The sequence below is a fragment of the Pavona decussata genome, unplaced genomic scaffold (assembly GCF_977016875.1).
Source record: "Pavona decussata unplaced genomic scaffold, jaPavDecu1.1 SCAFFOLD_51, whole genome shotgun sequence".
Lineage (NCBI taxonomy): Eukaryota > Metazoa > Cnidaria > Anthozoa > Scleractinia > Agariciidae > Pavona > Pavona decussata.
In genome coordinates, this window is record NW_028145473.1 from 405,001 (window position 1) to 420,537 (window position 15,537).

The 15,537-nt window shown below is 40.7% G+C and overlaps 2 protein-coding genes across 3 annotated transcripts in view; one reads left to right on the top strand and one right to left on the bottom strand.

Moving 5' to 3' along the window:
• LOC146480955 (uncharacterized) overlaps positions 1–9,053 on the top strand; it is a 9,828-nt gene extending 775 nt beyond the window's left edge. The window contains exon 2 of the mRNA XM_085108677.1: positions 3,782–9,053. Within this exon, the coding sequence (XP_084964803.1) occupies positions 3,784–4,890 (1,107 nt within the window). The 5' untranslated portion in view covers positions 3,782–3,783 and the 3' untranslated portion in view covers positions 4,891–9,053. The remainder of the gene's footprint in view (positions 1–3,781) is intronic.
• A 2,018-nt stretch (positions 9,054–11,071) lies between these two features.
• Positions 11,072–14,566, bottom strand: LOC146480956 (uncharacterized). 2 transcript variants are annotated; one of them, XM_085108676.1, is made up of 3 exons: positions 14,130–14,566; positions 11,969–12,436; positions 11,072–11,417 (listed from the first exon to the last, which is right to left on the bottom strand). In XM_085108676.1, exons 1-3 carry the CDS (start codon positions 14,482–14,484, stop codon positions 11,257–11,259), a joined length of 984 nt encoding a protein of 327 aa, XP_084964802.1. In that variant the 5' UTR covers positions 14,485–14,566; the 3' UTR covers positions 11,072–11,256. The 2 variants fall into 2 exon arrangements, with proteins under 2 accessions (XP_084964802.1, XP_084964801.1); XM_085108675.1 differs by having other exon boundaries at positions 11,072–11,669; positions 14,130–14,538.
• Between the last annotated feature and the right edge of the window lie 971 nt (positions 14,567–15,537).

The window sequence follows — 15,537 nt, forward strand, 5'->3', positions numbered from 1 at the left end:
TCTAAATACAATGTTTGAATGCGAAGGGATTCGGATGGGATTTTAAAAAACTGGTTCAGTGTTGGAAAGAAAATTAAGGGGCACACAACGAGGGCATTTAAACAAAATACTTAAAATGTTCTCTCCTGTGTTAACAGATCGCTTTGTGCACTTTAAAGGCATATCATAGTAAGCTAATACAATTTGATATGTTTTATATATTCGCATATTCACAATTTGATCTGTTGGAAAATTGTCTCTCTCGAGCGTTTGAATAAAAAGTCCTTCAAAGGGGATTTTCGCGATGATGGTCACTATTCTCCAAACGGGGGGGAGGGAAGATCGATGGTCTGGACGCCAAGCAGGCGGAGATGCTGGGGCTCAGTCACCAGTCAGAAAAATTTTCGGCCCTTTCTGAGCTATCCGATAAACTTTTAGCCATTTCCCACCTATTTAGTGGTTAATTTTACGGGTTTCTGTGCTCAACTATCAGTAAAAAATGTAGCATTTCTCATATGATAGTTACAGTTTTGGCGTATTCACTCAGTCCTCAAGATGGCTGTCCGCTCGCGATAGATTCTAAATGAGGCATTTGACTGACAATTGATTCTTTATACGATTTCGTGGAAATGATCGCTACAAGACCCTTTAATGAAAAACCTTATAATTTATTATAAGGTAGGGTAAAGTGCATTCCAAAATATATTTTAGTGAAACAAGCTTCGCGAACATTAAAACGATAACGAGAAAAACACTGGTGCAAAAAAATATATACGCCTAATCTGTAAGTCGCATGCTAATTAATGTCGCCAAATGCATTTCTAAGCCAGAAAAACTTGAAAAAATTGCACTAAATCATTCTGATAATCACATAGACAACAGGGTGTCAGTATTTACGTGCATTGAGAGCAGAATGGCATAAACCGGGGCACCTGAAGAGAACCTCAGGCAAAATGCTTAAAACGCTTTCTCCTGTGTTGGGAGATCGTCTTGTCGGTGTCCTTTTAAAGGGGATATTTGTAAACACTTATATGTACGGGTGTCAGTAAAACGCGGGGTCGGGGCCGGGGTCTCCTTTTTTTTTTATTTTTATTTTTATTTTTATTTTCAACATCACAGGTCATTTGTGGGTAAAATAAGGATTAAAGCCAATATAAAAAAGTTTAAAAGTCTCTAAAGCTTACTAGCTTAGGATAGGTCATCGGTGACAACTTAACACTCGATGCAGTTCCGTATTCTGGCGGACATTGGTTCCGTGTATTGACTATCTTTTATTCTTCTAAGAAACGAAATGAGGCAAAAAATACAAGGTACGAGACAATATATTTCCTTGAACTAACAGATTCTTGAACTAGAATGTGCATGATCTTACTTTGAACACCCCCACGGTTTTCGACGCCATCATGATTTTGACGAGTAGGCAAACAGGCTTGAAATAACAGTGTTTGTATGGAAATCCGATGTCAAATAATTTTCATAAAACATTGCTGCTGAAAAATTCATGAATTGGAAACTTTTAGCAATAGGAAAAGGATTTTAAGAAAAAAAATTGGAGGGATGTAACTGTGCCAGAAAGCGTCCAGCCGTGTTTTGAACTTTCCATACATTGGTCTGTAAAGCGACCAGCCTTGAACTGCTACTAAAAATAGTTCGCGGGAAAAAAATACAGGAAAACCCCCGCCGCCTTTATTTCTCCCTTCGAAAATTAACGGAATTACTTTTCCAGTGATACGAAATTTTGAGCTGACCGATTTCACTGAAGGAACTGTAACTGAACTGAACTCGAATTTCTGTGGCGATTTTAAAAGGACTTCCGAACACATATCCACCGAAATGAAACATTAGGTACCCCTGCATAAAGACTAGCAGATGATAGGTTTGATTATTATAAGGTACACGACGCAACATTAATGGAACGTGTCATTAGACGCAAAAGACATTAGTTTGAATGATAAATGCTGCGCTTTCAAGAAGCCAAGTAAATTGTCGTTGTAAGCGTGCGAAATCTTTCAGTTTTTATCAGATTTCTATAAAAGCTTCACAAAGTTAAGAGAGCTACTGGCTGTCATGCATGTCTATGCTATGAAGTCTTGGTCAAGCCGTTTTTACACTTGAATAGCAAAACCTGAACGCGTATTGGGTTTCTCCAGTTACCTTACATGCTCGAATTAACTGAAAATAAAAAAGTTCCTGGCTTTATTTATTTTAGTTTTCAATAATTAAGGCTGGTTGTTATGTACCAACGAAGCAAGCATTAAACTACAGAGTCCCAAAAAATCCTCACAAACGAAAACAAACGCAAGCATCAAGGGAAAATCCTCATGTGTAGACCCCATTAGCTGCCTCAGCACTAGCGTTTCAAATAGTTCATATCGCCTCTAGCCTAAAGCTTACCTTTCGATTACGTTTGTTCTTGCGTCGTTAGCGAAAACCACTAAGGCCTTAACTATGGGGGCATCCAAGCAGAACATTTAAGCGAGTAACTTAAAATGTTGTCTCCTGTTCTCGAGTTTTCTCCAGATCGATTTTTGCCCTTTAAAAAATATTTTCGCGTAAGCTTAATATAGATTGATCTTTTTGGATGCTTTGGCTGAAAATTTAAGCTGCAAAAAGTTTTAGGAATCCGAATCAGAGGATTTGCTATTTGTTATTGGTTTACGAAACTGCTAGCTGATCCTTTTTGACATTTTAAACGACACATTTGTCCTTGCGAAAACGATAAGAATTATTTTTCCAGTGTTACGAAATTTTGAGCTAACACTTCTCGATTTGATCAACCACTTGCTCTACCTACTGAGCTGCGAGGTCGGACAACAGGAGCAAGTCGTGGGTATGTAGGGTGGTTATTGTGGCATTGTGAATGTGAAGGGTAGAATGGATGTTGTGTCACTTTCAGTGAGGACACAAATGATGGATCGGAGAATTAACTTCGTTGTGTGTGTTGTAAGAGAACCCATAGTTCGGCCTCACCCGATAAAATGCCACTGAACCGATCGAATGCGACTGAGAGAAAGCAAGAGAGTAATGGATGAATGGGCGAACGAACGAACGGATGGACGGACGAACGAACGAACGAACGAACGAACGAATGAATGAATGAATGAGTGAACCTTTAATTAAGTACCACGTGCAAGCGCAAATTCTAGCGCTGAAGCAGAGCTAATTTGGGACAATAGCACGTATAATAAGAAAACTAAGAGATAAGATTGTAGAAATTTAAATAACTGAGCCTCCTATTCAACTTTAGAGCTTGAAATGACCACAAAGAGACAGATACATCATTAATCAAACAAATATAGAATAGGTTTATGTATAGTCAAAGGGAAATAAAGACTACATCACCGCACTTGCTGTTAACAGGCGGCATAACATAGCCGCAATGAAGAAGGTACATCACATATTTAGTAAATTAAGTAAGTGTATGTATTATTCCTTTTGCAAACGTCTGGACTTTTCAAATGACAACTTCGTTTCAAGGGTCCACTCTCTTCCTTTCTCGAAGTGTGGATAAAATTAATCGCGTAGGGAGCTAATCAGATTAGTTTGATGGCCTTAGCTCCCACGAGTCTCCTGTAGCTCAGTGGTAGAGCATCCAAACTTGTAATCGGAAGGTCTCAGGCTCGACCCCTGATAGGAGCACTCGGAACTTCGTTTTCCGAGTTTGCCTGTCTCATTACTGAATAATACATGTACATCATTCTCAGCTAATACGATTGTTGAAAAGTTCAATATGCTGTGATAGGTGTATATATAGAGAGCAAAGACATTTCTCACAAATTCATTGCGCTATCTTACTTTCCAGGGATGCGTTTGAGTCTCCCATTACTGTTGTGTGTGTTTGCCACCGCACTGCAGTTCAGTGCAGATGCGGAGAGATCGTCCGACCCCAGATATCAACTAGGGAAGGCGCTGTTGAGAAGAGCGCGGGAAATTAACGAAACAGGGCAAAGCAATGGCAACGAGTTGGAAGATAGCGATAGTGAGATGTCAGAAGAGGAAAGAGAACGCGTTCAACAACTAGACACAGCGGAAGACATTTTTGTTGGTTCGGGGAATCACGTGTATGAAAGCCAAGGCAAATCGGAGACTGCCGATGCCAAAGGCGAGGAAACTTCCGGCGATGAAGACGTGGAAGCAAATGAAGAGGAAGAAGATGAGAAAAACCCCGCTTCCGGTGATGGCGACGAAGGTGATGACGATGACGATGAAGAGGAGAAAAGCGATGACGATGACGATGACAGTACAGAGAAGAGCAATGATAAGGAAACCGCAGATGATTCATCAACAGAGGAAAATGATTCGAGTGGGTCAGGATTGATAGAAAGCGAAAACGCTGCAAGTCGATCTATGGACGCTTCCGGTTCCGGTTCCGGTTCCGGATCCGCAAGTGAGGAGCAAGCCGACGTCAGCGACCAATCTGGCCAATCAGGATCCGGAGAAAGCACTATTCAGGAGCTTGCGCCAGCAAGTACCTCACAAGATGAGGCCAGCGGTGCTGCAAAACAAGCGGAAGAGGAAGACGCTTCCAAGAAGTCAGAAATAGAGGAAGCTCCTTCCGGTGAAGGCGCAGACGAGGATGATAGCGGAAGCGCCGATGTGATCAGAAAAGGAATCGAGAGCTTGAGCCGACTTTTGACGCCAGTAGCCAGCGGTTACGACTTTGAGTTGTACAGCGGTAAGACGCCAAAAAGCGACAAAGAGGAGAGTGAAGCAGACGGAGAAAGCGAAAAGGGTGACGACAGTGAGGCAGAGGTGACCCACGTCAAGCAGTGCAAGAGAGTGTGTGAAGATCCAATGACTTACGAGGAATGCGCTGTGCCTCGCTGTGAATACAAGATGGGGACCATCAAAGACTTGTGTATCTACCTTTGTAAACACCAGACACCAGTGTGTCGACAACAGTGCGAGTAAGTTCAGTTCTTTAATAGTCTTATGTTCGCAATGTGAATAATCATAATAAGCGTTTTGTCTCGGTTTCGTTACGAGGCTTACAAAGCAATGTCCCTTGAGTAATTAATTAGTAAAATTCTTATAAGGTGGGGACTGGAATCGATTAAAAGATTTTGCGCGCAGATCAAAAGTGTATTGGCTTATAACATGCGCCACAGAAATGCTGGCTTATTCAGATCCGAGAATGACAGAAACCAGAACGTCAAATTAGAATATAAATTTGAAAATAACATCGTTAAACATACAGAGGGACATTACAGGAACGAACAAACTGAGAGACAAAAACGTGTTACAAAATTTGGAGCAGGAATACCTGGAACATACACCGGGTAGCATCCATAAATAGGACAAACTTGCAACTAACGAAGACAAAAATATAGAAGGTTTTAGTTCTTAAAACAATCTTAAGTGAGCGCGCGCGCTCTTTATTTGTTGACTACAGTGTTTTCTTAAAGCTCTAAGGAAACACGATCATTTTTTCGAGGGTTATTTTATAACAGAAATAGAGAATACTGCTGCTCCCACAACAACCTCTCGTGCTCGCTAATTAATTTCTGTCGAGGGACAATCGACTGATAGTTACTCCTGTTTTTTTGTTTTTTTTTTTTTGTGGCCTTAAAACAAACGTTAGCCCAAGATGCGAAGCTTTAAGCTTCTACTAGTTTTTAGGACATAAAATTTCCAAGGGGCAACTATCAGACCGATGGTCCCGAGACAGAAACCGCCGCTATTGTTTTTATTGCTCACCACTAAATTTCCTTCCACACAAAATTCACCAAGACTTACATTTCAAATTCAAGCTCACCAATTTGACCTTTAAGGCAGAGAGTTGCTATCAAAAAGGCGAATAAACAACGTACAGCATAAAAAATAGGGTGAAGCAACCTGTTTGCTAAAGAAATGGAAATATAATTTGGGAAATTTTGCGCGAACGAGTACTATACATCCGAGCATTTTCGTCGGACGGACACTACGCGCTGACATTGTCTCTCCGCGGATGAACACTAAATCTCACGTGATCAATTTAAGCCAATCGGACTGTGAGAAAATTTCCTGGTGAACAATAATAAACGATTAAACAACAAGTTGGGGGTTTCTATCGGCTGGTAGATGGCGAGGGGCGAAGCCCGGCGTTCACTATCAAGGGTGAGCATCTTAATTGCTTCAGCATAACCCGTTGACCAACCCATTCAACAAAGAAATCCGGTAAAACTGGTTTGCCGTAAAAGCTTTATTAAGCCGTCAACCCTCTTTAATAAGCCACTCCTACCCCTCTCCTTCTCGAGGCCTGAAAATAGACAACCGCCTCAGGGGAGAGGAGAGGCTTAATAGAGTTTTTACGGTATCTCTTGCTACTTGTCTTGGTAGTTCGACAGTTTCCTTGCACGGTGTGCGGGTAGCCTATCAAACCTTATCAAAAACTGGATCATTCTACTGAATGCAATTCCAGGGATTTGATTGGCTTAGCGACCACGGTATATGAGCCATTATACCATGCCCGAGAAATAGCGACCATTAAATAGTCTTCTGGTGCAAAGCGAAATCAGCGAGATTCAGCAATATTTCTTGATTGTTTTTAATAGAACAATTTTTCCACTAGCGCTTGTTGGATATGAGTTGGCTATCTATCATCTCATATCCAATGCTCGCTCGTGGATTAGTTGTTACTTGGAACGCCCTTGTGTAGCTAAGCAAATCTCGAGTTTGCCTGATAGTCAGCCGGTCAATGGGTTATGCTAACCTGCGTTAGACAGCAAGTAATGAAAAGGTGCTCCACACGCGAAGTTTATGAGTTATGAAGTAAATTTCAGTGGGATAATAATCAATATTTCTGGTAAAACAATTGAAGACTCAGAGCCTAGCCGTCTTACGTCGAAGTTGATGTCGATTTTTCGTTTCGCTTAAAATCGTCTGAAATTTTGCATGTGACCTTGAAATTGGTCAAAGAACATCGCTAACGCTGTGTTTTTTGCTCCAGAGTCCCTGTTGTTCTGGTTTTTCCTTTGCCTTTCGTTTGCAGACTCGATATTTGGCCTCTTTTTTGTCGAACACTAAGCGTAAACCAGCACAAAACAAACAAACAGCAAAAACGAAAAAACAGAGCGATGTTCTCTGGCTAAATTTAGTACACTTTTGAGCAAAAAGAAAAATCGACCGAAAATTTGGATACAAGACAGCTACGCTACGATCTCAGCCATTCAATTAGCCAGTATTCGCTAGATCGAGTTATGTGAGTGTGGTTGCTTCGGGCTGCGCCCTCATCAGTTATCACGCCATAGAAATTTCGAATTGATAACCTAATTGTTCTACAGAAGCACAGAAGATGTTCCTTATCCGTTGAATCATATTTAATTTGATTATACAATAAACTCGAGTGCCAAACCAGTGGCTAAAATAATTCAAATGGACGTTATAGGGTCGTGTGCATTTGACAACCACTTGTTAAATTGAATTCGGGTGGTCTATAAAATATTAACCGGTCACCTATGGTGGCAGTCAGTTTGAGGCTCAAACTGCGATTTTGGTTTAAAAAGCAGCACATATATTTTCCTACGAAATAGTAGTAACGGTAAAGTATGCTTAGCATTGAGATTTTTTACATTGAAACCCTACAGCGAAGTATATAAGAATAAAAATGAATGTATGCAAAGACTTGGTTGCTTGGCAATAATCAACATAGCGGCGTATGCGAAACGAAGAAAGCCCTTGATGTTATCACATACTCAGATGCAGTGTTATTGCCTGATAGAGAGTGTTTTATGCTACCGGTGCGAATTTCATGCCACTAAGAGATGGAAACATTACACCGCGTTTATTTATGGTGGTGTGACTTTCATGGTTGAAACCAGAGAAACAAAAAATGTTAATTGAACGAACAGCAATACCGCATTCACGTAGAGCGGTTTTCAATTGAGTGTAGAAAGTAATTTCGCGTTTGCTTTGGTTTTGCATTACTACGCTTTGCGATTGGTTAACAAATTAAACTCGCGCCGCTTTCTCAACCAATGGGAATCCAAACCAAAACCAATCGTGCCTCGCTCGCACGTGTTTTCCCGCGCTTGGCGCCAGTTACATGTATTTGCTTCGATTTCTGATTGACTCGTTGTGTTGTTTGCGTCTGTTGCGATTGGCCAGAGTAATTACTTTGGTTTTGGTTTTACGACACTCAATCGAAAATCGCTCTAACACCGTACCAGGGATTAATTAATTGAATAAAACGTTTACACTTGAAGTTTACAAACTGGGCCTTGCTTTGACTTGCGCTCACAAACAAGAACTCATAAAAAGTTTAAAAAAAATTCAATAATGATCATTTCGAACTTCTTACAATGTTTATTGAACTCTTTTACTCTATACACGTGCAACAACAAGAGCCCAGCCTGGTTGATCGAAAGCTGATTAACGCTAATGCATGATTAAGAGTTAACCGAGGTTTTCAACTCGCTGGTTTAATTTTTTTTCAAGTCTTATGTTTAAGCTAATAGCTAGGCGAAGTCAAAACTAACCGGCAAAAATCTTTTTCAGTTGAAGAATCTTTATTGATTAGTATTTGAACTCGAATCAAGGTTCATGTTAACATGGCCCGGATTAGCTTAATCAGGCTTTGAACAACTGGGCGCAGATTGTTTCCAACAAGTGTAAACGCTTTGTTAAATTGACCCCAGAATGAGTTCTGCGATTTTGGACCAGTATGATGTAAAGAAATAAAAGGGGAAAATGATCCCCTTAGTCTTACTGGTTTGAAAGTCGCCCCAGTACCGCATACATACCCCTTTTAATTCTTGAAAAGACAACGAAGAGCACGGGCCCTGGTTTGAAGATTACAATTGATGAAACTTTTGTTCTGCACAGTTTCGCCTATAACTGGGAAGGCGATACTGTGCCTAACAAATGCTTTCTTATAAGCATCGCAAGCGCTATCTTAAAGCATTTAGATTTATTACCAGCTAAGTCATATAGCATAACGCTCACATTTTTTCATTTTGTCCACTATAATCAATTATTTGCTCAATGTGTAACAAACACTTCCAATAAAAAATATATGCTAAGCTGTACGGCTAAGAAAAGGAACTATCATAATGTAAAGAATCTCCTTGTGGAATAAAAACATACTAAGTAACATACGTTTAGTAGTCTGCTAATTGCTGCGATGGACCTTAAATGCCTTTCTTTCCTTGTTTGGCAGAGATAATTTTACATTAGTTTCGTTTCTAACATCAAGGCATGCTTGAGTTGTTGGCAGTATTCCTATTCTCATTATCAACCTCGTTTTAGAGATCTTTCTCCAACGGATTGATTACCGACTCACCTTTCAACGCCCCGAAAAGGCAGGAGACGAGATTGCTTGAATATAGCTCAAATGAGATTGTCAACACCCTTACTTTAGGACGGTGCCTACTAATAAAGAAGTATTTTTGCGCGGTTTATGACTAGGCGGGCAAAGCAGATCTTAGCAAGGGCTATTGTAATCCAAAAAGAAACCTGGAGGTAACCACGCATTTTTAGAGATAATTAAGCAACAATTATTCTAAAAAAAAAAAAACAGTAAAACAGAAACCAATGTATGGCGTTTTATTTCCAAATTGAAGCTTTATTATCTCTAAAAAATGCATGGCTACCTCCAATTTTGTTTTTGAATAGCAAGAGCACTTGCTAAGTTCTGCTTTCTCCACATAGTTTTAAACCGCGCAAAATATCCCTGTATTAGTAGGCACCACCCATACGAAACTCAAGTATCTCAAGATGCGCAGAACGTACGCGCAGTAACAAAAGTAGGCACCGCCCTTAACGGAAACGTTTCAGTGGATAAGGATAGCGAGCGGCTCTGGGAACGAGATTGCTTAAGGCAGGCCACAGGTTACCCAAGCTCATGAACAGACCATAAAGTGGTAGCTTGCGCAGCAAGCGTTTCCATTTGTGTGTTTTTCACTGTTTGACTGCGCGGAAATTGAGACGAGAGCGAAAAAAACAAGCCTCATTTCGCGCGCATCCAAAATACGGTAAGTAGAAAACTCCACAGAAACGCCACTTGCTTCGCAGGTTAATAAAGTGGTGAAATAAGAGCATGCGTATGAAACTTTATCACCGCAGCGAACAGAAAATGATAATAAACAGTCATTTAAATTTACGTGCCAGATCAAATAATGCACTGTTGAAATGCGGCTTAAGGGCTCCAGGACAGTCAAGAAACAACACGTGGACAACATTTGATGTGGTATATAAACTTCCGTGACAGTTTCTTGCTATTTTTTGACCACTGTCTAAGCCAGAGATAAAGTTCCATACATACCTCTCCTTTTTAAAACGGTTAGCGGCCAATTCCACGGAAGCTTTCAATTACAGAAACGAGAGCAATGGGCTACGCTCGGCGTTTGTTGTTAAAGGCAAGGGTTCATGGTTCTGCGCAAGTCCATGAATCAAAATACTTTTTCGCCTTTGCTCGCTATGACCCAAGCCTGTTGAATTTAATTCGTTGTTTATGAACCATTCGGAAGGGAATAGCCCACTTTGAAAAAGAGTGATGGCCTGGGTCGAGAGTAGCTGCCCGAGCGATTGTGGGAAGGTTTGGGGGACGTTGGCTATTATCTTCGCATTTTTGCGTCCCCCCAAACAATCCCACAATCACTTGGGCAGTTACTCTCGACCCAGGCCATCACTCATTTTCAAAGTGGGCTATAGGAAACTCGGGTGGTAATTTTTTCATATGATTACGTTATTTCGCATGCAAATAACTGTAAACCGGCATCAACCGTGGAATAAATCCTACGGGTCAACGCTAAATTCGATATCGACAATATGAATACAATCCACTAGCATTTTCTGTGAATTTTGGTCATCAGTCATTTTGCTTGGACTAATTATAGAATGTGATTACTGAAGTACATATGAGTGGGATTTTTAAGGCCATAAAGTTGATAAGAAAGAGAAAAAATTAACGTATTTAGGTTCATGCACATGCGCTGAAATGTGAACCCCTCCCTTTAAAGGTTGCCTTTGCCTTTTGAGCTGGTCAACTTTATCTTTTCCTTGCTTGGTTAATCGTTATGTGTAAATAGAAGAATTTTGTATTAGAGAGTGACCTCGTGGCGAATCTCGTAGAAACCAGTAACGACTGTTTACAAAGGATGGTGTTTCCAAAGTGTCAAGGAAGAAATAGTTTTTTAATTGAACTCTAATTAACATTTTTTAGTCTGGGGTTGATATAGGTACAAACCAAACTGATGCAAACTTAGGTTCAAAGCACAAAGACAGAGTAAAACGTTCAAAATCTGTAACAGTCTTTATCGATCTAGTTTTGTTTATTAAATTTTGAAACAATAGTGACTCCTAGTCGAGTCGGGCGCCTGTAATTTCTTTACGGTGACACAAATCTTGAGTAATGTTTCCAGAGCTACCCTCATTATGCCCCAGTGCCAAAGATTGCGAGCCTGAAACGAACGATTCAGAGGTCTCTTTATGAAGTACATGCGCTGCAAATGGCCTTGAGCCTGCGAAAGAAACATCAGTGGATTTACTTCTTAAAGGATGCCTGATTTCTTGTTCGTTTTTTTGTGTTGTGAAGGAAGCATCGTTAGCAATTGTTTGGCTCGCAATCAATCCATTGTGTTTTGCAGTAGAAACTTTTGTAGTATAAACTGTTGAGGGCGACGCATTGCTCACGACGGCAGCATCTGGTGTCGAATTCAGATTTCCAATCCCTGTTGATTTTGTTAATGAGGAAGAGTTTGGATTATTCAAACCTGAGGAACGAGAAAAAAGTTTACAAAACATTCAGGAGATGGCAGACAGACAACCGCTCAGACACACAGTCAGATAGTTACTGAATTAACGAACAATCAATCACTCAACCATCAAATAAATAATAAAGATTAGTTTCTACTTCGACACCGCCGCATGCAGCATGAGCAAAATCAACTGCATCAATAATTGACGAGTCAATCAAATTAAAATACTTTCAAAAGCTTTTTAAAACTATTGAAAACTTCCTTTAAAGTGTTAACACTGATTTTGAGGTAGAGAGAGGAGATAAACAACTCACTTTCAGAAGCTTCAACTTGTAGAGCTCCATGGGAATGTACAGCCCCAGTACTCCCGAGCCCTTGTTGTGTGAGTGGAGCCGAAGCATAAGATTTTGTACCTCCTTCACCGAACCCATAACTCTGAGGCCCCATCACAGAGGGATCCGTTGTGCCTTGCTGAAACTGTCCAGGTAATCCGAACCCTTGAATGTTTGGAACCACTGGCATGGGTCCATGTTGCATTTGTGCCAGCTGATAAGGATTGCAAAACGGTGCATACAGAGTGAAAGGCATTTGAAGCGGTGCTTGCCAGGGGACAAATGGCATAGGCGTATATAAAGAAGGATTCCATGAGGCGTTAAGTGAAACAGAGCCAGGGTTTTGGTCCAATCGTTTTTCCTTGGGTGGTAAGGTGCGGCTTCTTTGCAGCTGTCTCTCTTCGGTTTTCTTCGGGGTATACAGTTGTCGTTTAACGTGTAGCAAGAGATCTGTAGATGGTATTTATAGTTAGCGATTGGTCTTTCTACAGTTTATTTAACAAATCGAAGGCATTTTTCTATGATCTATGCTCTTTCAGTATAAATCTACCAATGTTCTATCACGAATGCCGTTCTCTGATTGGTTTCGCTACTCGCTATCTATTCTGTGTTAGTATCTACTAGTGTTCTATCACGAATACCGTTCTCTGATTGGCTACGCTACTCGCTATCTATTCTGTGATAGATAGTGAGTAGCGATTTTTAACAAAATGGCGCCCGCTTCTTCGCGTTTTCGAAGTGTCTGCGATGAGGAAATAGATAATTTACTTGTTTAGTTTTGAACGACTAGTACATTTATACTAAAACAATTAGGTTATTCGCTCTCGATTTCTACGCGTGATAGTTGATTCGGGCTTCGCCCTCATCAACTATCACGCGATAGAAATCTCGAGCTCATAATCTAATTGTTAAATAGATAGTGAGTGGCGGTTTTCATCAAAATGGCGCCCGCTTCCTCGCGTTTTCGAAGTGTCTGCGATGAGGATGTAGATAATTTACTTGTTTAGTTTTGAACGACAAGTAGATTTGTATTAAAACAATTAGATTATTCATTGTTAAATAGACCATAAAATGACAAGTGGAACCACGAGCCGCAGGCAAGTGGTTTCACTATCAAGTTTTGAACCCTTTTATTGCGTCATTTTATGGTCTGTGAGAATATAGACCATAGATAACTGCCGCGATTTGTTTTTTAAAACTGACATGGAAGAAGTAAGAGCGGAATTGACTTTATTTTCCGTTGAGAAAGCTCGCGTGTTACATGTTTTATTGTCTGTACTTCTATAAACAATAGCTACGATTAAGCTACGAGCCAATCAGCGCGAGGGGAATTTTGGCAGTTATTGTAAAATTTCTTTTATTTGCTTCTTCAGTTTTTTGTTAGAGCTTGGGGGAGAAAGATGTAGAAGATTTGAACGCTGTCAGCCAAACTCTTCAGTCTATGCTTGATTCAGTACTCCATTTTGTAACGACTGAACATCCACTTAGGCCTTATAAATAACTTTCAGTTTACTGCAATCCTTCCGTTACAACTTCGAGCTCTTCACTTCATTCGGGATGCAATCGGCCTCGGCCAGAACGACTCATTGTTTTTCTTCTTTAGGGAATACTAGGGCCGTGTCCGCAGAAAGTACAAGAAAATGTGCTATTCATTTAAAGGCTAGGCTTGCTAACTCGCGATCTAAATGCCATTTTTCAACGCATTTTTCAACCAATTTTCAGGCTGCAGAAAGTAATCGCCGTTTCTACTCTTTGCAACATGAAAGTTTCTTGCGCGCAGAGGTGTTTAAAATACGCGCAACAAACAATCGCAACTTGCAACACATTTGTTGCGCTACAAGTTGGAAGAAAATGTTGCGCGTATTACTTGGAATTACGCGATCCTTCATTTTTGTTTCCGACAGCGCGCGCACATAACAAAGTGAAAACATTTTGCGCGACAAGAGGAAGACGGTTTTATATCAGGCAATGTTCTATGCAACTGGCCTCAAACCGGCCAGAACTACTCAGTTTTCTTGTTACCACAACCATTGCAGTTTGATTTCGATAAAGGCTAATTTTCCCGTGACTGTGTTGCGAGACATGTTGCACCAACGTTGCCTGGACCGTTAACAAACCCTTTATAAAAAGTTGCTTTCCTTACCTCGCCTCCCTTTGCGAAAAAGCGGGTGCTTGAACTCGCATCTTGAAGACAACGACAGCGTGGAAGGTTGTGTCCTCCTCGGGTACTCAGTAACTTTACGAAATCCATACAAGTTCAACTGTCGAACAAAACTTGCAAAATTCTTCGTTTTGAAAAGCGCGCTCGATGGATTATTTAGAACCTCCGCGACAAATCTTTGAGTACTTGGAATTACAATACTTGTTCCGTGTGTACTCCAGTGAATCTCAACGCGCTTCGGGTTGTTCACGATCCACCAAAGCTTCTCTGGGAAGCTAAGCAAATTAGCGTCGGGGTGAGCCAGTTCGGTTGTTGAGTAGGATGAAACTCTCGCCATGTTGAAAGCGGGAAGAAACTTGCAGATTTTCTAATCCGTTATTTTGTTTCCATGGAATTGCACACGATTCTTACAACGCGTCATAAGTCGCGCACCTGTTTGGCTGCTGATTGGTTGAAATTTTACAAGAGCACGCTACGTGCACGCGCTCGCAATCGTTGTCGACTTTCAATGCCTTCCGTCTTTGCGTTGTGTGTTGATGTCCGGGGATTTCAAGACGCTATAATTTATATCGCCTAAAATTTGTCCTTCAGTCCGTGCGTTTAAGGTCATGCCATTGAATACATTGCGCATCATTAAGGCCCGATCACACGTGCAACTTTTGAGACAATTTTTGTCGCACTTCACTTCAAATCGCACGTGTAAAACAGCTGCGATTTCGGCGCGATTTCAGAGTGTCATCGTTGAACGTTTCCCGTGAAATCCTGCAAATTTGCATCACGTTCAAATATGTTCGCAAAGCCTACAATATTGTGGAGATAGATCGCGCTCAAATCGACTCTGGTTTACACACGCAATTGAAAACCGCAACTTCAGCACGACAAAAGTTACATTAAAAATGTACGACAAAAATGGAATGTGTAAACGAGCCTTTACCGCGCATAATTTCTCCTCCATGATATATTCAAATCTGAAGAATTTTTCATTACTCGGGTTTGAAATATTCTCATTGAACCACTGCTATTATCTCTTTAGGCGGATACTAAAATTGCTGCCCTATTTCATACGTTTCGCTGTTTTAGCAACTCGGTGGCGCTTCACTGTAATAGCTTCGGCTTTCATGAAAATAATATCAAAATTTCTCGGAGAATTGGCGTCTTGCTCAAGTATAGGTCAGTTTTAAAAACATTTTTGTGACAAGTCCGCCTTTTTTTGGGAAATATTTTATTACAAACCTTGGCTACACGATGGTTTGCTTGCACAGGCGGTTTTTTGTGTATCCACCTGTTTTACACTGCACTCCGTTGAGTTGACCCCATCCTCATACCCAGAGCCTACGATCTTTCAGTGGTCAGCGGTTGAATCGCAAAAAAATAAAAAACCGCGCGGACT

Excerpts from the sequence above, each read along its gene's own strand:
- LOC146480956 (XM_085108675.1), bottom strand. The coding sequence starts at position 14,484 with ATGGCGAGAGTTTCATCCTACTCAACAACCGAACTGGCTCACCCCGAC. Across the intron at positions 12,437-14,129 it reads TTTTCGCAAAGGGAGGCGAG|ATCTCTTGCTACACGTTAAA; the intron begins GTAAGGAAAGCA and ends TACCATCTACAG. Across the intron at positions 11,670-11,968 it reads ACAAGTTGAAGCTTCTGAAA|GTTTGAATAATCCAAACTCT; the intron begins GTGAGTTGTTTA and ends CTCGTTCCTCAG.